Source organism: Neomonachus schauinslandi, chromosome 10 (genome assembly GCF_002201575.2).
Source record: "Neomonachus schauinslandi chromosome 10, ASM220157v2, whole genome shotgun sequence".
Taxonomy (NCBI): Eukaryota; Metazoa; Chordata; class Mammalia; order Carnivora; family Phocidae; genus Neomonachus; species Neomonachus schauinslandi.
This window is the reverse complement of record NC_058412.1, coordinates 53,112,731-53,128,616: the sequence shown is the minus strand read 5'-3', so window position 1 is coordinate 53,128,616 and position 15,886 is coordinate 53,112,731. Positions and strand designations below refer to the sequence as shown.

Below are 15,886 nucleotides of genomic sequence, written 5' to 3'. Positions count from 1 at the left end.
GGAACAGCCCTGTGTGAGCTAAGCAGTATTATCCCTGCTTTACAGATAAGTAAATGGTGACTTGGTTTATAGGACTTTGCCTGAATCACACAACCAGTAAAAGGTATAGTTTGAATTCCTAATCAGCTCTTCTGATCCTGAAACCTGAGCCCCTTCCATAGCAATGCCAGTGATCCAAAGTTCAGCCAGCCAGATGAGAACAGATCCAAGACACAGTGGCATCTATCTCTTAAGCATTTGTGAAGGACTGTGTGTTCCTGTGTTCCTTGCATGATTGACTGACTAGAGCTAAGTGTCTGGTGATGCTGACCAGTCAGTACCTCAGGAACCTGATTGCGGTGGAGTCTGCTTAATATGATTGCTACATTTTCATTGTTTCCTGGGAAAGTAACATGAATTGTTAATGGCAGGAAATTCTAACATGTTTTAGTGTTAGGTTTGCATAAAAAGATTCAGTGAGTACTTTGATTATTACCTTTGTAAGTGTGAATACAAAGCAGTTTCAGCACATTGACATTCTTTTCAATCTAATGAGAACAGGCATTCTCTGGCATATTTCCAGTAGAAAAACTGCCTTTCAAAGGATAGGGTTCTGAAAACATCAGGATCCATGGATTAGGATTACTATAAAAATATTAACTATTAACATGAACTCAGAAACACTTATTATCAGTCTAGAAATTACTAGAAACTGCTTTTTGTGCTCCAACCAATGAGAATTTTAAACTTCAGTTTGTATTGTGTCAATATAATATTGACAATATTCTGTCAGGTTCCTTTCAACAGTTATTTTAAGAAATAATAGTAAAGTTAGCAAAAAAAGTTTCTTTTTTTCTTATTAAATAGGAAAATATAAAATATTCCATCATTTTGGAAACTCATGTAAAAGCTTAATTAAAAAAACTTTTACCTTAAAAAAAAATCTACATTCTAGTAGATGAATTTGTTAAAACTAAATTAGAAGTTTGGCCTCTAAAGGTGGAAAAGTACTAAAGCGACTAGTTTCTTCTGGTTTCCATTAGTCTTATACTTGTCTTTTTTTTTCTTCTTTTTTTAAGATTTTATTTATTCAAGGGCACCCGGATGGCTTATTCAAAGGCACCCGGATGGCTCAGTCATTAACCGTCTGCCTTCGGCTCAGGTCATGGTCTCAGGGTCCTGGATTGAGCCCCGCATCAGGCTCCCTGCTCAGTGGGAAGCCTGCTTCTCCCTCTCCCACTCCCCCTGCTTGTGTTCAGTCTCTCGCTGTCTCTCTCTCTGTCAAATAAGTGGATAAAATCTTAAAAAAAAAAAAAAGATTTATTCATTTGACAGAGAGAGAGCACAAGCAGGGGGAGTGGCAGGCAGAGGGAGAAGCAGGCTTCCCACCGAGCAGGGAGCCCGATGTGGGGCTCGATCCCAGGACCCTGGGATCATGGCCTGAGCCGAAGGCAGACGCTTAACTGACCAAGCCACCCAGGCACCCGTATACTTGTCTTTTTATGAAAATAGCAAGTTCTCCTAGGAAAGGATGGAAACTATTATCAGAGCCTTAGAAACATCCCCGCCCCCCCACAAGGCAGATGAAAATCTGTCCATGGAGCTGAAAATTTTTTCCTTTTCTGAGTACAAAATTTCAAAATACACTTTTCTGCTCTTCCTTTTCAGAATATACAAGTGTAAAACTTTTTTCCTTATCTTTTATTCTGAAGTGGTTTGCCTTTTTCCTAGGCAGTATGTGAGGTTAGATTATGTAGGTGGGGTTTGTGAGTGCCATTGTGGATGTGTTTCAAGATAATAGAGAAGGGGGAACTATCTTCTGCAACCTTAAGGTTGAATCAGTACCCCTGCCCTCACCCCATTTGCCTTTAAAAACAGTTATTCTCACTTTCAGTCTCTCTGGTGGTGATAACTGTTATCAGCAGTCTTTTAACTGGTATTTGGTGCATAAACTGTACTTGAGTCTCTGTTAACTCCTTGGATCCATTTTCTGTACTTTTTTTTTTTTATATGAGTGTAATTGACACAGAAGTTACATTAGTTTCAGGTATACAACATAGTGATTCAACAAGTTTATATATTATGCTATGCTGACCACAAGGGTAGCTACCATCTGTTACCATATAACCTATCACAGTATCATTGAGTGTATTCCTTATGTTGTATGTTTTATTCCCATGACTTATTGATTCCATAACCGGAAGCCTATATCTCCCACTCTCCTTCTCCCATTTTCCCCATCCTCCCACTCTCCTCCCTTCTGGCAACCATCAGTTTGTTCTCTGTGTTTATAGGTCTGATTCTGCTTTTGTTTGTTTGTTTATATTCATTTGGATTTTTTTCAGATTCCACATATGAGTGAAATCATATGGTATTTGTCTTTCTCAGTCTGATTTATTTCATTTAGCATAATTTCCTCTAGGGCTATCCATGTTGTTGCAAATGGCATGATCTCATCCTTATTTATGGCTATATAATATTCCAGACAGACAGACAGACACACACACACACCACATCGTCCTTATCCATTTGTCTATCGACAGACTCTTAGGTTGCTTCCATATCTTGGCAATTATAAATAATGCTACAGTAAACATAGGGGTGCATATATCCTTTCAAATTAGTGTTTTTGTTTTCTTTGGGTAAATATCCAGTTGTAGAATTATTGGATCATATGGCATTTCTGTTTTTAATTTTTGAGGAACCTCCATGCTGTTTTCCACAGTGGCGGCACCAATTCACATTTCCACCAACAGTGCACAAGAGTTCCTTTTTCTCCACTCCTCACCAACACTTGTTATTTGTTGTGTTCTTGATTTTAGCCATTCTGACAGGTGTAAGGTGATATCTCATTGTGGATTTGATTTGCAGTTCCTTGATGATTAGTGATGGTGAGCATCTTTTCATGTGTCTGTTGGCTATCCATATGTCTTCTTTGGAAAAATTCTATTCAGGCCCTCTGTCTATTTCTGTACTTATTTTTAAAGACTGACATTCACTTACTTGAGACTTTCTAAAAGCAGCCTTTGAAAGAGGCTGTAGTAGCAAACAATTAAGACCATATTTAACTGTTCAATAAATTTTTTCTTAATTATTAAGGGCAAAGTGGGAAAAGTTAGGACTGCTTGGAACCTGAAAAATATATATATTAAAAAGGACCAAAAGATTTTAAATCTCAGAAGACTATAAATAGTAATAGTAATAACAACAATGGGGCATCTGTATAGAATTGTTAACACTTGAAGAATCTCACAGAGGTATATGGAATTTTACTTGCTACTTCTCAGTAGGTTTGACATTTTTTTCAAAACAAAAAGCTACCAGTGTATTTAATTTTACCACACTCACACAAAAAGATTTTTTAAAAGGTTACCAAAAATACTCTCAAATGACCAACAATCTTTTTCTAGGTTACTGATGAAGAATAACTTTGGTATTAATGTCCCTGTCCCTCATGTTTCTGTTCCTCCTCCCCTGAAGTCCAGCATTAATTGCATTTTCATAAAGACTGCATTCAACAAGTCAGTCTTCCCACAAATCGTCCCTGCAGCTTTGTTCACGTGCAACTCTCTTGGCCACATTGAAGTTGTCCAGTTTCTTTCTCTTAACTTTGAAGTGTCTTTTCCATTAAGAGGTCAGATTTGGGTTAATTATTCCAAATGCACAATCTTTTGTAGAATCTTTTTTCCACTTTTCGAAACTGTTGAGTTATGACCCTAATTAACTGTGTGGTTGCAGTTTTGTACTGTGTTAAAGGCTCACAGTGTATGAAAAGTGATCCCCAAAAAGAAGAGATATTAGCAATAAGAAATGTCTCTGACACCTGACACAGAGCCTGACATATAATTAGTGCCCCATGACTATTTATTGAACCAATGATGGATGTGTCAATGGCTAACATTACTTACAACCTGTCACGTCCTTGGACTAAGGACTTGCTCTGTATTCTTCATGAATCCTCACAACAGCTTTGTATGAGCTGTGCACTTCAGCACATACCTATTGTCAGTGTACCCCAGCTCTCCTGTGTCAGTCCCCCAAGAGAGGTCCCCATCAAGTGGGTCATGATCGACCAGTTACTGCTTTGGATTTTTGCTGCCTGGATAGTTTTGCATTATCTGGAGAATGCTTTATATATAGTGTACCCCAACACTCATTTAACTAATAAAATAATAGAAGAGATCATAGGTACATAAAATCAAAAATAGATATCCAAACAGTAGGTTCTGTATGACTTTGGAATATGTCGTATAAATTTCTCAATGCAAATTGACTTTTGTTTTCTCCTAACAATTGAGGATCTTTAGAGACATGACTTAGATGCTTTTGTCTTTGGATTCAAGAAGACCCTAAAAGTATCCTTTTAGACATTACAAACACATACATACACACACATATTTGATACTTTGTGTTCTATGTTTTATATACTATTATACATTTGTATTTTTATATATGTGATGTATGGCATTGACATTTTAGAAATACAGTATATCATATTTTGGGAATATGATATATTGTACTTCATCTCATACTGTTTTTCTCCAGTAAGTCATGAGGGAAAAACTTTTGTCTGGTTCACCAGTATAACTTTGCATCTAGAAATATGCCTGGACTGTAATAGGCACTTAATAAATGTTGTAATTAAAAAGCAAATGCTTTGGGGGGTGCCTCGGTGGCTCAGTCAGTTAAGCATCTGTCTTCGGCTCAGGTCATAATCCCACGGTCCTGGGATCAGCCCCATGTCGGGCTCCCTGCTCAGCAGGGAGTCTGCTTCTTGCTCTTCCTCTGCCTCTCCCCTTGCTCATGCTCTCTCTCTCAAATAAATAAATTCTTAAAAAAAAAAGTAAATGCTTTGTACAGCATGGTGACCATAGTTAACAAAAAAAGTGAATGCTTTTCAGTAAGAGGCTTATTGGGGCCTAATTTTATTTGTAGGTTAGTGAGTGTTCTTGTTTATTTTTGTTGTTGTTCTTGTTTTAGTTTAATTTAAATAGTCCTACTAATATTTAGTGATTGGAAAACTAGGTCTTAGTTTTGATTTCTCCTTTTTTTTTAGGAAGAATCCCCAGCACAAGATAGAATACAGACATAGTGCACTTCCAGGTAAGTAATTTTACTTCAGGAAACAAAATGAAATATTCAAATGATTCTCTTGTTAAACCTAGGTACAATTTCCAGTTATGTGAATTTTTTTTATCTCTGCTTCTATGAATTTGCTGATTTTAATGATTTTTCTTAGATTAAAAAGAGTGATAAATTTTTTGTACACCAAATGTTTTCTACAATCATTGCACAACAATATATTTATCCTTATATCTTTTAGAATTCTCTCATTGACCAGTATCTGAAAACAAAATCTCAAACTAGCCTAAGTGATAATGAGAACTTACTGACTTCTTTAAGTGAAAAATCCAAAGTGTGGATGGATTTAGACAAGATTTACTGCTTTGGCTCATTAGTAATGTCAGTAATGTCACCAATGACCCAATTTCCTTTCATCATTCTGTCTTTAGAGGGGGTCATTATCATCCTAAGACTGGCTCTTCCCCCCACAAAGGGACTATATGAATTACTGGGACCACTGATGAGTTTGTACCACCCCTGGAACTAGGGTAGGGTCTCCTTCTTCAGAACCACAGGGATGCCTGATGGAAACTAAAGTTTTGGGGGAAAGAGAGCGAGGGAGGACAGATACAGAGAAGCAACCATCAAATGTCCTTCAGTCTGAGGTGCAGGCATCCATTCTACCTTCTCTTTTCCCAGTTCCAAACTCGAATACTTTTTACCTTTAACAAATTCTGGCTTCTTCATATCATTTATATAATGCAGAGGCAAATTTGGCACACAGTATTTCTGCCCACAGAATGAGAGAAGAAAATGCATATTCTGCAGGCTATGACCCCATGCACATGTATGTGCGTAAACACAGCCCCCTTGTAACCAAGTGATAAAAATAAGGAATTTCACCATAAGAGAATTCCATTTGAAATTTCTCATTGAAACATACTTTTCGTGCTTTAGTACTTCAGACACAACTCATTTTATCTGAGCTAATAGGTTATAGAGGTTATATGTTATGTGTTATACTTTTTTTTTACTGGGGCTGTATCTAATGATGTAGCATTTCTGGTGGTTAAATAAACTTTCTTACCAGGAGTCATGTAATGTATGTTGATTAAAGCATATTTTATTGGCAAGGTTTAACACTGTCCCATGATAATGCATTTGACACATCTGTATCTTTATAGAAATAAGAACCATTTTCCTAGGGGCGCCTGGGTGGCTCAGATGGTTAAGCGTCTGCCTTCGGCTCAGGTCATGATCCCAGGCTCCTGGGATCAAGCCCCACACTGGGCTCCCTGTTTGGCGGGGAGCCTGCTTCTCCCTCTCCCTCTACTGTTCCCCCTGCTTGTGCTCTCTCGCTCTATCAAATAAATAAAATCTTTAAAAAAAAAAAACCATTTTCCTAAAAACTATCAATGTGCATCAGATGGCATAGTTTAATCTGAGTTTTCTTTGAAAAGTCTCTATGAATTATCATTAGGGAATCTTCTGAAGGAAGAACATATTTTTACAACTGACTTTTTTTAACAGAAGCTTTTCATTTCATTGGAAAGCCAGTTTTTATAAAAGTGTAGATATTTTTAAGCAACATTTAATTTAATTTTTTAAAAAAATTTTATTTATTTATTTGTCAGAGAGAGAGGCAGAAAGAGAGAGCACACACAAGCACGGGGGAGCGGCAGGCAGAGGGAGAAGCAGGCTTCCCGCTGAGCAGGGAGCCCGATGCGGGGCTCCATCCCAGGACCCTGGGATCATGACCTGAGCCAAAGGCAGACGCTTAAGCTACTGAGCCACCCAGGCATCCCAACATTTAATTTTATATTTTTAATCTACTTTTAAGGGCTGTTATGTGGCGATATTGTCAGAACACTCTTTCTACTCTAAAACTTATAAATTAAGGTGTCTGGAGTATTTCCAATCTTAAATTAAATGTTGGGGTCTCATATTTCTTAATTTAGAGATATCTAACACTGAATTCTAACGTCCGTGTTTTTTTTCATCTCCCGAATCCTTCAAGTTTAACATCATCCAAGATCTTAATCTCGTTTATATAGATTCAGTATACACTTATTGATTCATTATCATGTCTTCCAAGTGAGCACAGTTAACAGAGATCCGTGAGACCCAGCTCTGGCTCTGTATGCTTGTGGCAGGACGGTCTAAAATCTCTGAGGAGAGGGAAGAAGCACTTTCTGCTGGGGCTTACCACGGTAGAGCATGGTGTGGGAATTTAGGCTAAGTTGGTCGTTAAGGTGGTTGGATTTAAATCATCTTTGTTTCTTAGCTCTGTGGTTGGTAGGTAGAAGATATCCCAGACAAAGTGAGTCATGGATCAGTGAAGGACATCGAGGTAGAAGATGGTAAGTGGTGTGTGGAGTTAGCAAGTGGATCAGTTTAACTAATACGGAGAGTGTCTGTAGTTACCGTGGATGATACTAAAAAGATGTATGGAGGCCAGATTATAGAAGCTCTTGAAAACTAGACTAAGATGTGGGTGCGTTGGCATGTAATGGTGAGGTGGTATTTTATCCAAATCAAGTTGGTAACAATGAGCCGTCCGAGTTAGAGTGGGGAAAGGTTTCTGATGTCAGGCAGTTGAATAAAGGGCCAGAGCTAGGGTGGCTACCATGAGAATGGAAAGATAGGCATGGATACAAGTGAGATTTTGAAGGAAAAATCAGTCAGATTTGCCAACTAATTGGTTTGGGGCCTGAGATGACATAAAGGAAATAATGATGCCTCAGAATTATAATACGATTTATCAGGAGACTGGGGATGACATTTACATATCATAGAGATCAGGAGGAAGAGCCAGGTAGTTGTTGTTGTTGTTGTTTTAATTTAAACATGTTGAATTTGAGGTGGGGGTATCATAACTACACAATGAGACAATAAAATTTAATATGGTACTGGTGTTAAAATAACTGCATTGAACTCTTACTATTTAACTTCTGATTTGTAGCACTCCTAAAACATTTCTGTCTACAGAGTTCTTCCACACATGTAACAATTTATGTAGTGTATTTTTTTTGTGTGTAGGTTTGACTGCTGTCATCTCTTAAGCTTCTTATATATCTAATTGGTTTAAAATTTCACTAACTTTCCACACTTTTTTTTAGAATTGCTGTGGTTTTGGCACAAAATACTGAATGCAAGAGTAATCAATGCCAGGAAAACTTTATTTTATACTTTCTTAGCTACCTTACCTGTTGACAACATTAAAAAAAAATTATCACCAGCATTTTATTATCTGATTATTGGAGTCATTCTGGCTTTTATCATTATGTGATATGCGTTATTCTAGGCTATAGGTACCATCCATGGCTGAAAATTTTTTTTTAAAAGGTTTTATTTATTTATTTGACAGAGAGAGACACAGTGAGAGAGGGAACATAAGCAGGGAGGGGGAAGCAGGCTTCCCGCGGAGCAGGGAGCCCGATGTGGGGCTCGATCCCAGGACCCTGGGTTCATGACCTGAGCTGAAGGCAGATGCTTAATGACTGAGCCACCCAGGCGCCCCATGGCTGAAATTTTAGAATGTTCTACTGATAGTTATTTTAATTTCTCTCTAGTTCTGCAGTTGTATGCACACATTTGCTTATATATACTTTTCTTCCAGAAGTAGAACCCAAAAGTTCTAGAAAGCTATTGTGGAAATTAATGGAACTTAAATGAGATTCTATAAACTGCTGCTTAGTGTGGGGAAATTGGAGAGATTTGGGGATACAAAGAAGGCTAGTGCAGTGGGATTTAAAAAGAGGAATAAACTTCATGTATAATAAAGTAGATCAGAATACACAAGCTGCTTTTCCAAGGCTAAACTATGAATACCCAGCTAGTAGCTTGGTGCATGAGAAAGATGTGTCTTTCGTAGTAAAATGAAGTATTTAAAAAAGTGTTTATTCTTGTAGTATGTAGTAGATTTTCATCTTTAGAATATTGGGCTAAAAGTTTTTTTACTTAATGAGAATTAATATCCTAATTAGTTCTCAGATTTACTGGTAAAGAAAGGAAAATAAAATCTGAAGAATTATGATGTTAAGCTGTAAATCTGCTATGAGGCATCTCTTAGATGTCATCTAAGATGACAATCTTAGATCCTAACACCAGAAATCTGTTTGGAAAAATCAGCACTTTGGAATGATCTTTTCTCTCTGTAAAAATCAACATTTCTTCCAACATGCATTTGACACAGTGTACTCTTCACTAGCTCTTCAGACTTATGTTCTTAGGGTAAGAACTGACCGTGAAATTTTAAACCGTAAAGAAAAGGTTAGATACAAACTTAGGAATTGTTATTCTGATATGACACATCCCTCCACATGAACAGAAATTAAGAAATGACCACAGCCTAATATCAAATAGTTAATCTCCTGTTGTTTTAAATACGTTAAAAGAGTTTGTTACTTTTCTAAAGGTGGTTCTTTTCCATAATGGAAGCCCAGCATTACCCATCAGTTTTTAAAACTAAGTGACCGCCTGTCCTGTGCTGCTTCGTGCAGTCAGGCTGTCATCCCTACATTCCATATGACTTCACTGATTTGGAGAGAAAGTGATGATTCCTACTTTGGCCTTAAAATTAGAACTTTGGAGTCAGAAAAGATTTTTGAAGTAATTCAATCAACATCCTTTGACTCAGAGATAAAAACATAAATTCCATTAAGCCATTAAGTTAAGTGACTTGTTCATTGTTTATGGGCTTGTTTATGACCTAGATCTTTGGGCTTCTACTCCCCAGTCTATCCTCTCTCTTAAACCACAGCTGCTTTTTAGAAACTTTCTGTTGGATGAGGGGGATGGACAACCACATAAAAACAGCAATAACTATCAGCAAGAAACTTCTAGGTGAAGATAGAGAAAAAAAAATTATTTCATCAGAGTTCACCTCGATTTGGAAGAAACAAGCACACTTCTGATTTCTTAGACACACTCAAGAATTATATTTCAGGGGCGCTTGGGTGGCTTACCTGAATCAGACTCTTGATTTTGGCTCAGGTCATGATTTCAGGCTTCTCCTTGGCTGTGTGCTGGTCATTGAGCCTGCTTAAGATTTCTCTCTCTCAAAAAAAAAAAAAAAAGATTTCTCTCTCTCCCTCCACTTCTCCCCCCCACCTTGCACACACACTCTCTCTCTCTCCCTCTTAAAAAAAAATTATATTTCAAATCAGCTAGTCATTATTTAAGAAAATGTTATGTGTAAGCACTTATTTTTTTCAGAAATGCAATTATGCTATTTAATTCTGTGGAAATCTACAAAAAATAACACTAAAAATTATGTTTTGTTATTGAGTAAAGAAAATTAAACAGTTCCTGGCTGTGTCTCCTGTTACTATTTTTGTACTTTAATAAGCCTTTCACCAATCATGACATTATCTGTACAATACTGGAGTCTTGGCTTGGGATCGTCCATGATGGGATTCCTCATGTATGTTACCTGGTTCTCTAACCAGCAAGCTTCCTTGTATGAGCTTTCTTTGAAATTTTTATATAGCAAACAGTGCTACTAGCAAGGTTTATGTGAACTTTATTAGTTTTATCACTTTAAATCCAGCTATTCAGATACCATACTATATGTTTCAGCTTGCCCAGTTAGAGAATACATGCATGGGTTTTTTTTTTTTTTTTGCTTTTGCTTATATCCCTTTTGCATAAAAACTTAATTGTAGGGGCGCCTGGGTGGCGCAGTTGGTTAAGTGTCTGCCTTTGGCTCAGGTCATGATCCTGGAGTCCCGGGATCGAGTCCCACATCGGGCTCCCTGCTCGGTGGGAAGTCTGCTTCTCTCTCTACCCTCTGCCCCTTCCCTTGCTTGTGCACTCTCTCTCTCTGTGTCAAATAAATCAAATCTTAAAAATAAAAAATTGTATGCTAAAAACAGGCATTTTATTCCCAGGTTAGGTGCTAGCCATATTTAGTTCAGAACCCTGCTTCCTGAGTTTATTCCCATGATTCAGGAAGTCATGTAATAATTCAGATCAACAAGTGTGCTTATTCAAAGCATTTTCCAAGTAAGTCATGTTTCACTATCTGCATAGCCTAGTTACACTGAAAGGCAGAAACTGTTATTTTTCTAAAAACACCTTCAGCAATTAAAAAAAAAAGGTAAGCTTCCATCTAGCTGTCATTTACACTGTGGGATATTTAAAGTCACTGATTGAATTTGCTAAAGAGGATCCATTGTAATTGATTCCAGAAAATAATCACATGTCAGCATTCAGTACTCTGTTAAGAAGTGTCCACCTGGCGCTGCTAGCGCAGGACATAGAGCTGACTTTGCCTTTGTCATGAGCTGGCTCTTCAGGTGCTTTTACTTAAAGCACGAAATGCCTGTTCATGTGAAGTAAAATGGATGAAATTTGACTACCAGCTACATGGAGTTCTGTTATGGGTGGGTTTTTTTTTTTTAGATTCTGAACCTCCTATTTAAAAGAATATGAATGTGATGTTTATATAAATGAAGATTTGATAGATACAAACAATTTTTTGAGGAATAACATGACCTTATTGCTCAAGAAATTAGCCTGCCCAGTAAGTTGCTAAAGATTTCCAGGGTTCATTGAAGCTTCAAGCCCCTTCAATTGGCAGGACTTAGATAAAAGTCTTTAATGTAATTCATTATATTGACAGGCTAGTGATAAAAAGTGTAGGTTATAATAAGGGTTTCTGTAAAACTAAAGGTGTTCAGCAGCTGATTTGCAAATTGTTCATTTGTTCATCCAGTCATATATTTAACAAATATATATATTAAATGTCTTCCATGTGTTAGACATTGTTGTAGGAGCTGAGGATACAATAGAGGCAAAGCCTTGCCCTCGTAGAATTTTACAAAGGTGGACAGTGTAAACAACTATATGACATCATATAGTGATAACTGCTAAGAAGAAAAAGTTGTGTAAGAGGACAGAATGGCAATGTTGTGTGTGGTGGGGGACAGGTGCCACTTCAGATAGGATGGTGAAAGGACTCTGATAATTTGACATTAGAGCAGAGGCTTGAAGGAGAGAGCAAGACAGGTGATTATCTGAGGGAAGAATATGCCAGGCAAGGGGAATGGTGCCTCCAAAAGCTCTGGAGATGATCCTGCTTGTCCTATTCAAGGAGCAGTAGAAAAAGGGTATGAAACAAAGAGAATAAGGAAGGAGTGGCAGATGGGATCAGAAAAGCTAGCAGTGAGCTAGTTGTGTAGGGTCTTAGAGGCCAGGACCTCCAAGTCAGGACTTCAGATTTAATACAGAGTGAGATAGAAAGGTATTGGACGGGTGCCTGGGTGGCTCAGTTGGTTAAGCAACTGCCTTCGGCTCAGGTCATGATCCTGGAGTCCGGGGATCGAACCCCGTTCAGGGCTCCTTGCCTCGGCGGGGAGTCTGCTTCTCCCTCTGACCCTCCCTGCCTGTGCTCTCTCGCTCTCAAATAAATAAATAAATAATCTTAAATTAAAAAAAAAAACAAAGAAAAAAAAAGATATTGGAAGGTTTTCTGGCTTCTCTGTGGAGAATAAATAAGAGTGGAAGCGAGAAACCAGTTGGGTGAACATTGGAATTGACTGAAAAAAGAAGATGATGGTATGGGGACCAGAGAATGGAGTAGATGTAGTGAAAAGTGGCAGATAGTTTTTGATGGCAGAGCCAATAGGATCTCTTGACACATTGGATATTGGGTTTTCAGTGGAGGATATTCAAGGATGACTCCAAGGTTTCTTGGAAGGTTGGAGAAGTCATATACTCAAGACTGATAAAAGAATGACTAGATTTGGGTGAAGCACCTCAAGAGTTGTGTTCTGGGAATATGATGTTTCAAGATGCCTGTTCATTATGCAAGTAGAGAGAACCCATAGGCAGTGAGATAAAGGAGTCTGGAATTCAGATGGTGGTCAGGGCTTAGGATATACATTTGGGAATTTAGGATGTAAGACTGGAGTGTGTTAGAGAAGAGATCCCAGCCAGAAACTTGAATATTCCAACATTTAGAGATTGGGAAGATCTGAGGAAGAGCCCAGTAAAGGAGCCTGAGAAGGAACAGCCAAATAAAGCAGGAGGAGAACCTGAAGGTGTTTCAGCTTTATATATGTTTTTCTTTTTAAAGATTTTATTTATTTATTTGACAGAGAGAGACACAGCGAGAGAGAGGACACAAGCAGGGGGAGTGGGAGAGGGAGAAGCAGGCCTCCCCTCTGAGCAGGGAACCCGACGCAGGACCCTGGGAGCATGACCTGAGCCAAAGGCAGACGCTTAACGACTGAGCCACCTAGGCGCCTCTGTATATGTTTTTCTTGTAAATCTGCTAGGTTAATTTCTGAATCTGAGAGGAGACGCGTTACTGAGATGTCACTAGTTATATATATGAGATACTTCCAAAGCCAAATGGCCAAGAACAGAGACATTGACGGTCTTTCCTCCTCCCTCCTTCGCCATCTGCAAAACTACGCTCGAAATGTTTTTAAATGTTTCCCATCATAAAAGTTTTATGGGAAATTGAGATTAGCTAGACATAAAACATGCCCTCAGGATGCGTACAGGAGATAAGAAATGTTTACAAATAAATACAATGCTAGATTTCCCTTAAGGCACTGATGTGCTTCTTATGCTAATGAGAACTGTGCAAATCATTATGTAGCCTTTTTAGCCTTGGCTGCGGAGAAACTCAGGGAGAAACCTGATGCTCAGTTTCTAATAATTATGTTAAAAATGAAGGTTGACATGTTTACATTCTGGTTTTTATGTTCTTAGTTTCTACTTTTATTTGTATTTTTTTTGTGACCTCATTATTATAAGCTGTCTCAAATCCTCTCTGGAAATGAATGGTGATATTAAGAAAAATGTAAATGTCTGGGCTGTCAGAGTTAAGAGGGCAGATAAATTACCTTTTTTTTTTTTTTGTCATCCTCATTTCTTCCTCCTCAAATTTCTTGAGTTTCATTTAAGTTACATCTATCTATTGCATGTGAACATTTTAGGAAGAAGTTAAGTAAAGCATATACAGGAGTACAAATAGTAATTTTTTAACCCATATATATGGTGTTGATCATAGGGATTGTCCCCTGCCATTCAGAGATTTCCAGATAGAATGTTCCTACTTGTTCCTTAAATGTTCCACATCATCCTAGAGTCTCTCGCTGCTTATTTTAAAACATGCCTGTTGCTTGCAATAGAAAGTAAATAAAACAGAGTGGGATGAGGGAAGAAGTGGATTTGGAAACCGAAGAATTCTAGTATTATAATTCTAGTTTTATAATATTACTTAGAAATCTATAAATTCTGTACTATTATTTAGAAATCTATAAATTTTAATGGCTGTTACCATAGCAATCCTGATATTTTCAGTAATCACAGTCCCTGAAATATGAACTGTAAGATCTATAAAACCAAACGTTCCAAAGTGTATAGACTCATATTTTCTCATTTGATCACAAACATGGTGTGTTAATCAGATTGTGCCAATTCTCCTGTGATCACAGACTGTCCCCAGATTTCAGTGCCTCACAGCAATAAATAGGTGTATTTCTCCCTCATGTTTCGGCTGCATGTTAGCTGTGGCCTTGTCCGATGTGGGTTCTCATCCTGGAATCCAGGCTGAAGGATCATCCCTGAGCTGGGATGGGACCTGAGGGAGATGGTGGCAGAGGGAAAAGGACAGCAGCAGAACCACAGAAAGGCACCTAAAGCTTCCCGTTGGAAGTTGCACAAACTATTTCCATCCACTTTTCTTTGACCAAGTGTGATGTCAGTGGGGTTGGTTAAATTAATCATGTCACAGGGAGGGACAGTAAGTACCTGGGACAAAACTATATTCTACCACTCCGAGGGTAAGGTAGCGTGAATATGATTATGATATTATTAAGGAACCATTATTAGGATTCTCACAGGACATTTTAGTTTCAGGAGCCTCATGGTAGGAAAAGTTAGAAGTCTAACAAAGAGTAATTTTAGCCCCCTTTCTAGAAATTTGTGGTGGTTAGTGATGTCTTAAGTAAAATTAATTCTTCTTGTCAGAGAAAGACATTTTACAGTTAGATATCTCTACTCCTGGGTTTGAGTGGCGATTGATATGTTGGCTGCCAAATTCTTTTTTTTTTTTTTTCAGTGAGAAGCGTATCAGATGAAAACAGTGATAATGTTGGGCAACCCAATGAGTACGACCTCAATGACAGCTTTCTAGATGATGAGGAAGAAGAATATGAGCCAACAGATGAAGATTCTGACTGGGAACCAGGACAGGAAGACCAAGAGAAGGAAGATGTGGAAGAGCTTTTGCAAGAAGCAAAAAAGTTTATGAAAAGGAGAAAGTAACTTTTTTCTGAGATAATATATGGCTCACAGTTATTCTGTATGGAAAAAATTCAGGTACTAAGGAGGCACTTAAGCGATAACTGTTTTCCTTCTTTTGATAGTTATGACTTTGCTGTTGACTGTGCAGATGAAACATTGATATATCAACCTTCGATGCAGTGGATGGAATTTGTTTTGTTGCCTTGCTTTTTCTATCCTATTTAAAGCATCTGGAAATAGGAAGCAGACAGAGAGTTAAAGAGAAATAATTGATATTTTTCATGTACTTTGTGTGTTAGTAATAAAAAGTAAAAGCCATGGGTCGCACAATACTTTGACCTTGTTTCTTTTTTCCAAAGATTCTATCTTTATAGAATATGAGGCAAGCAGAACCAGGAAAATTACATCATGGGTGGGAGAGCATGCGTCTTTTATTGCTATTGAAGTAATTCTTCAAGCAGAACCAGGCTTTAGAGAGTGACAGCCATCATATAATGGCTATTATTTTTCTAGTACCCTGGGTATGAGCTTTACAATTTCATTTACTACTTTTGTTCTTTGAAACTCGGGGAAATGAGTA

General features: G+C 37.8%; 1 protein-coding gene across 2 annotated transcripts in view; it reads left to right on the top strand.

Moving 5' to 3' along the window:
• The window catches only part of APLF (aprataxin and PNKP like factor), an 89,255-nt gene extending 73,617 nt beyond the window's left edge, over positions 1–15,638 (top strand). For both annotated transcript variants that reach the window (XM_021699153.1, XM_044918711.1), the window contains exons 9-10: positions 5,036–5,082; positions 15,122–15,638. In XM_021699153.1, coding sequence (XP_021554828.1) covers positions 5,036–5,082; positions 15,122–15,327 — 253 coding nt within the window. In that variant the 3' untranslated portion in view covers positions 15,328–15,638. The remainder of the gene's footprint in view (positions 1–5,035; positions 5,083–15,121) is intronic.
• Positions 15,639–15,886: the final 248 nt, after the last annotated feature.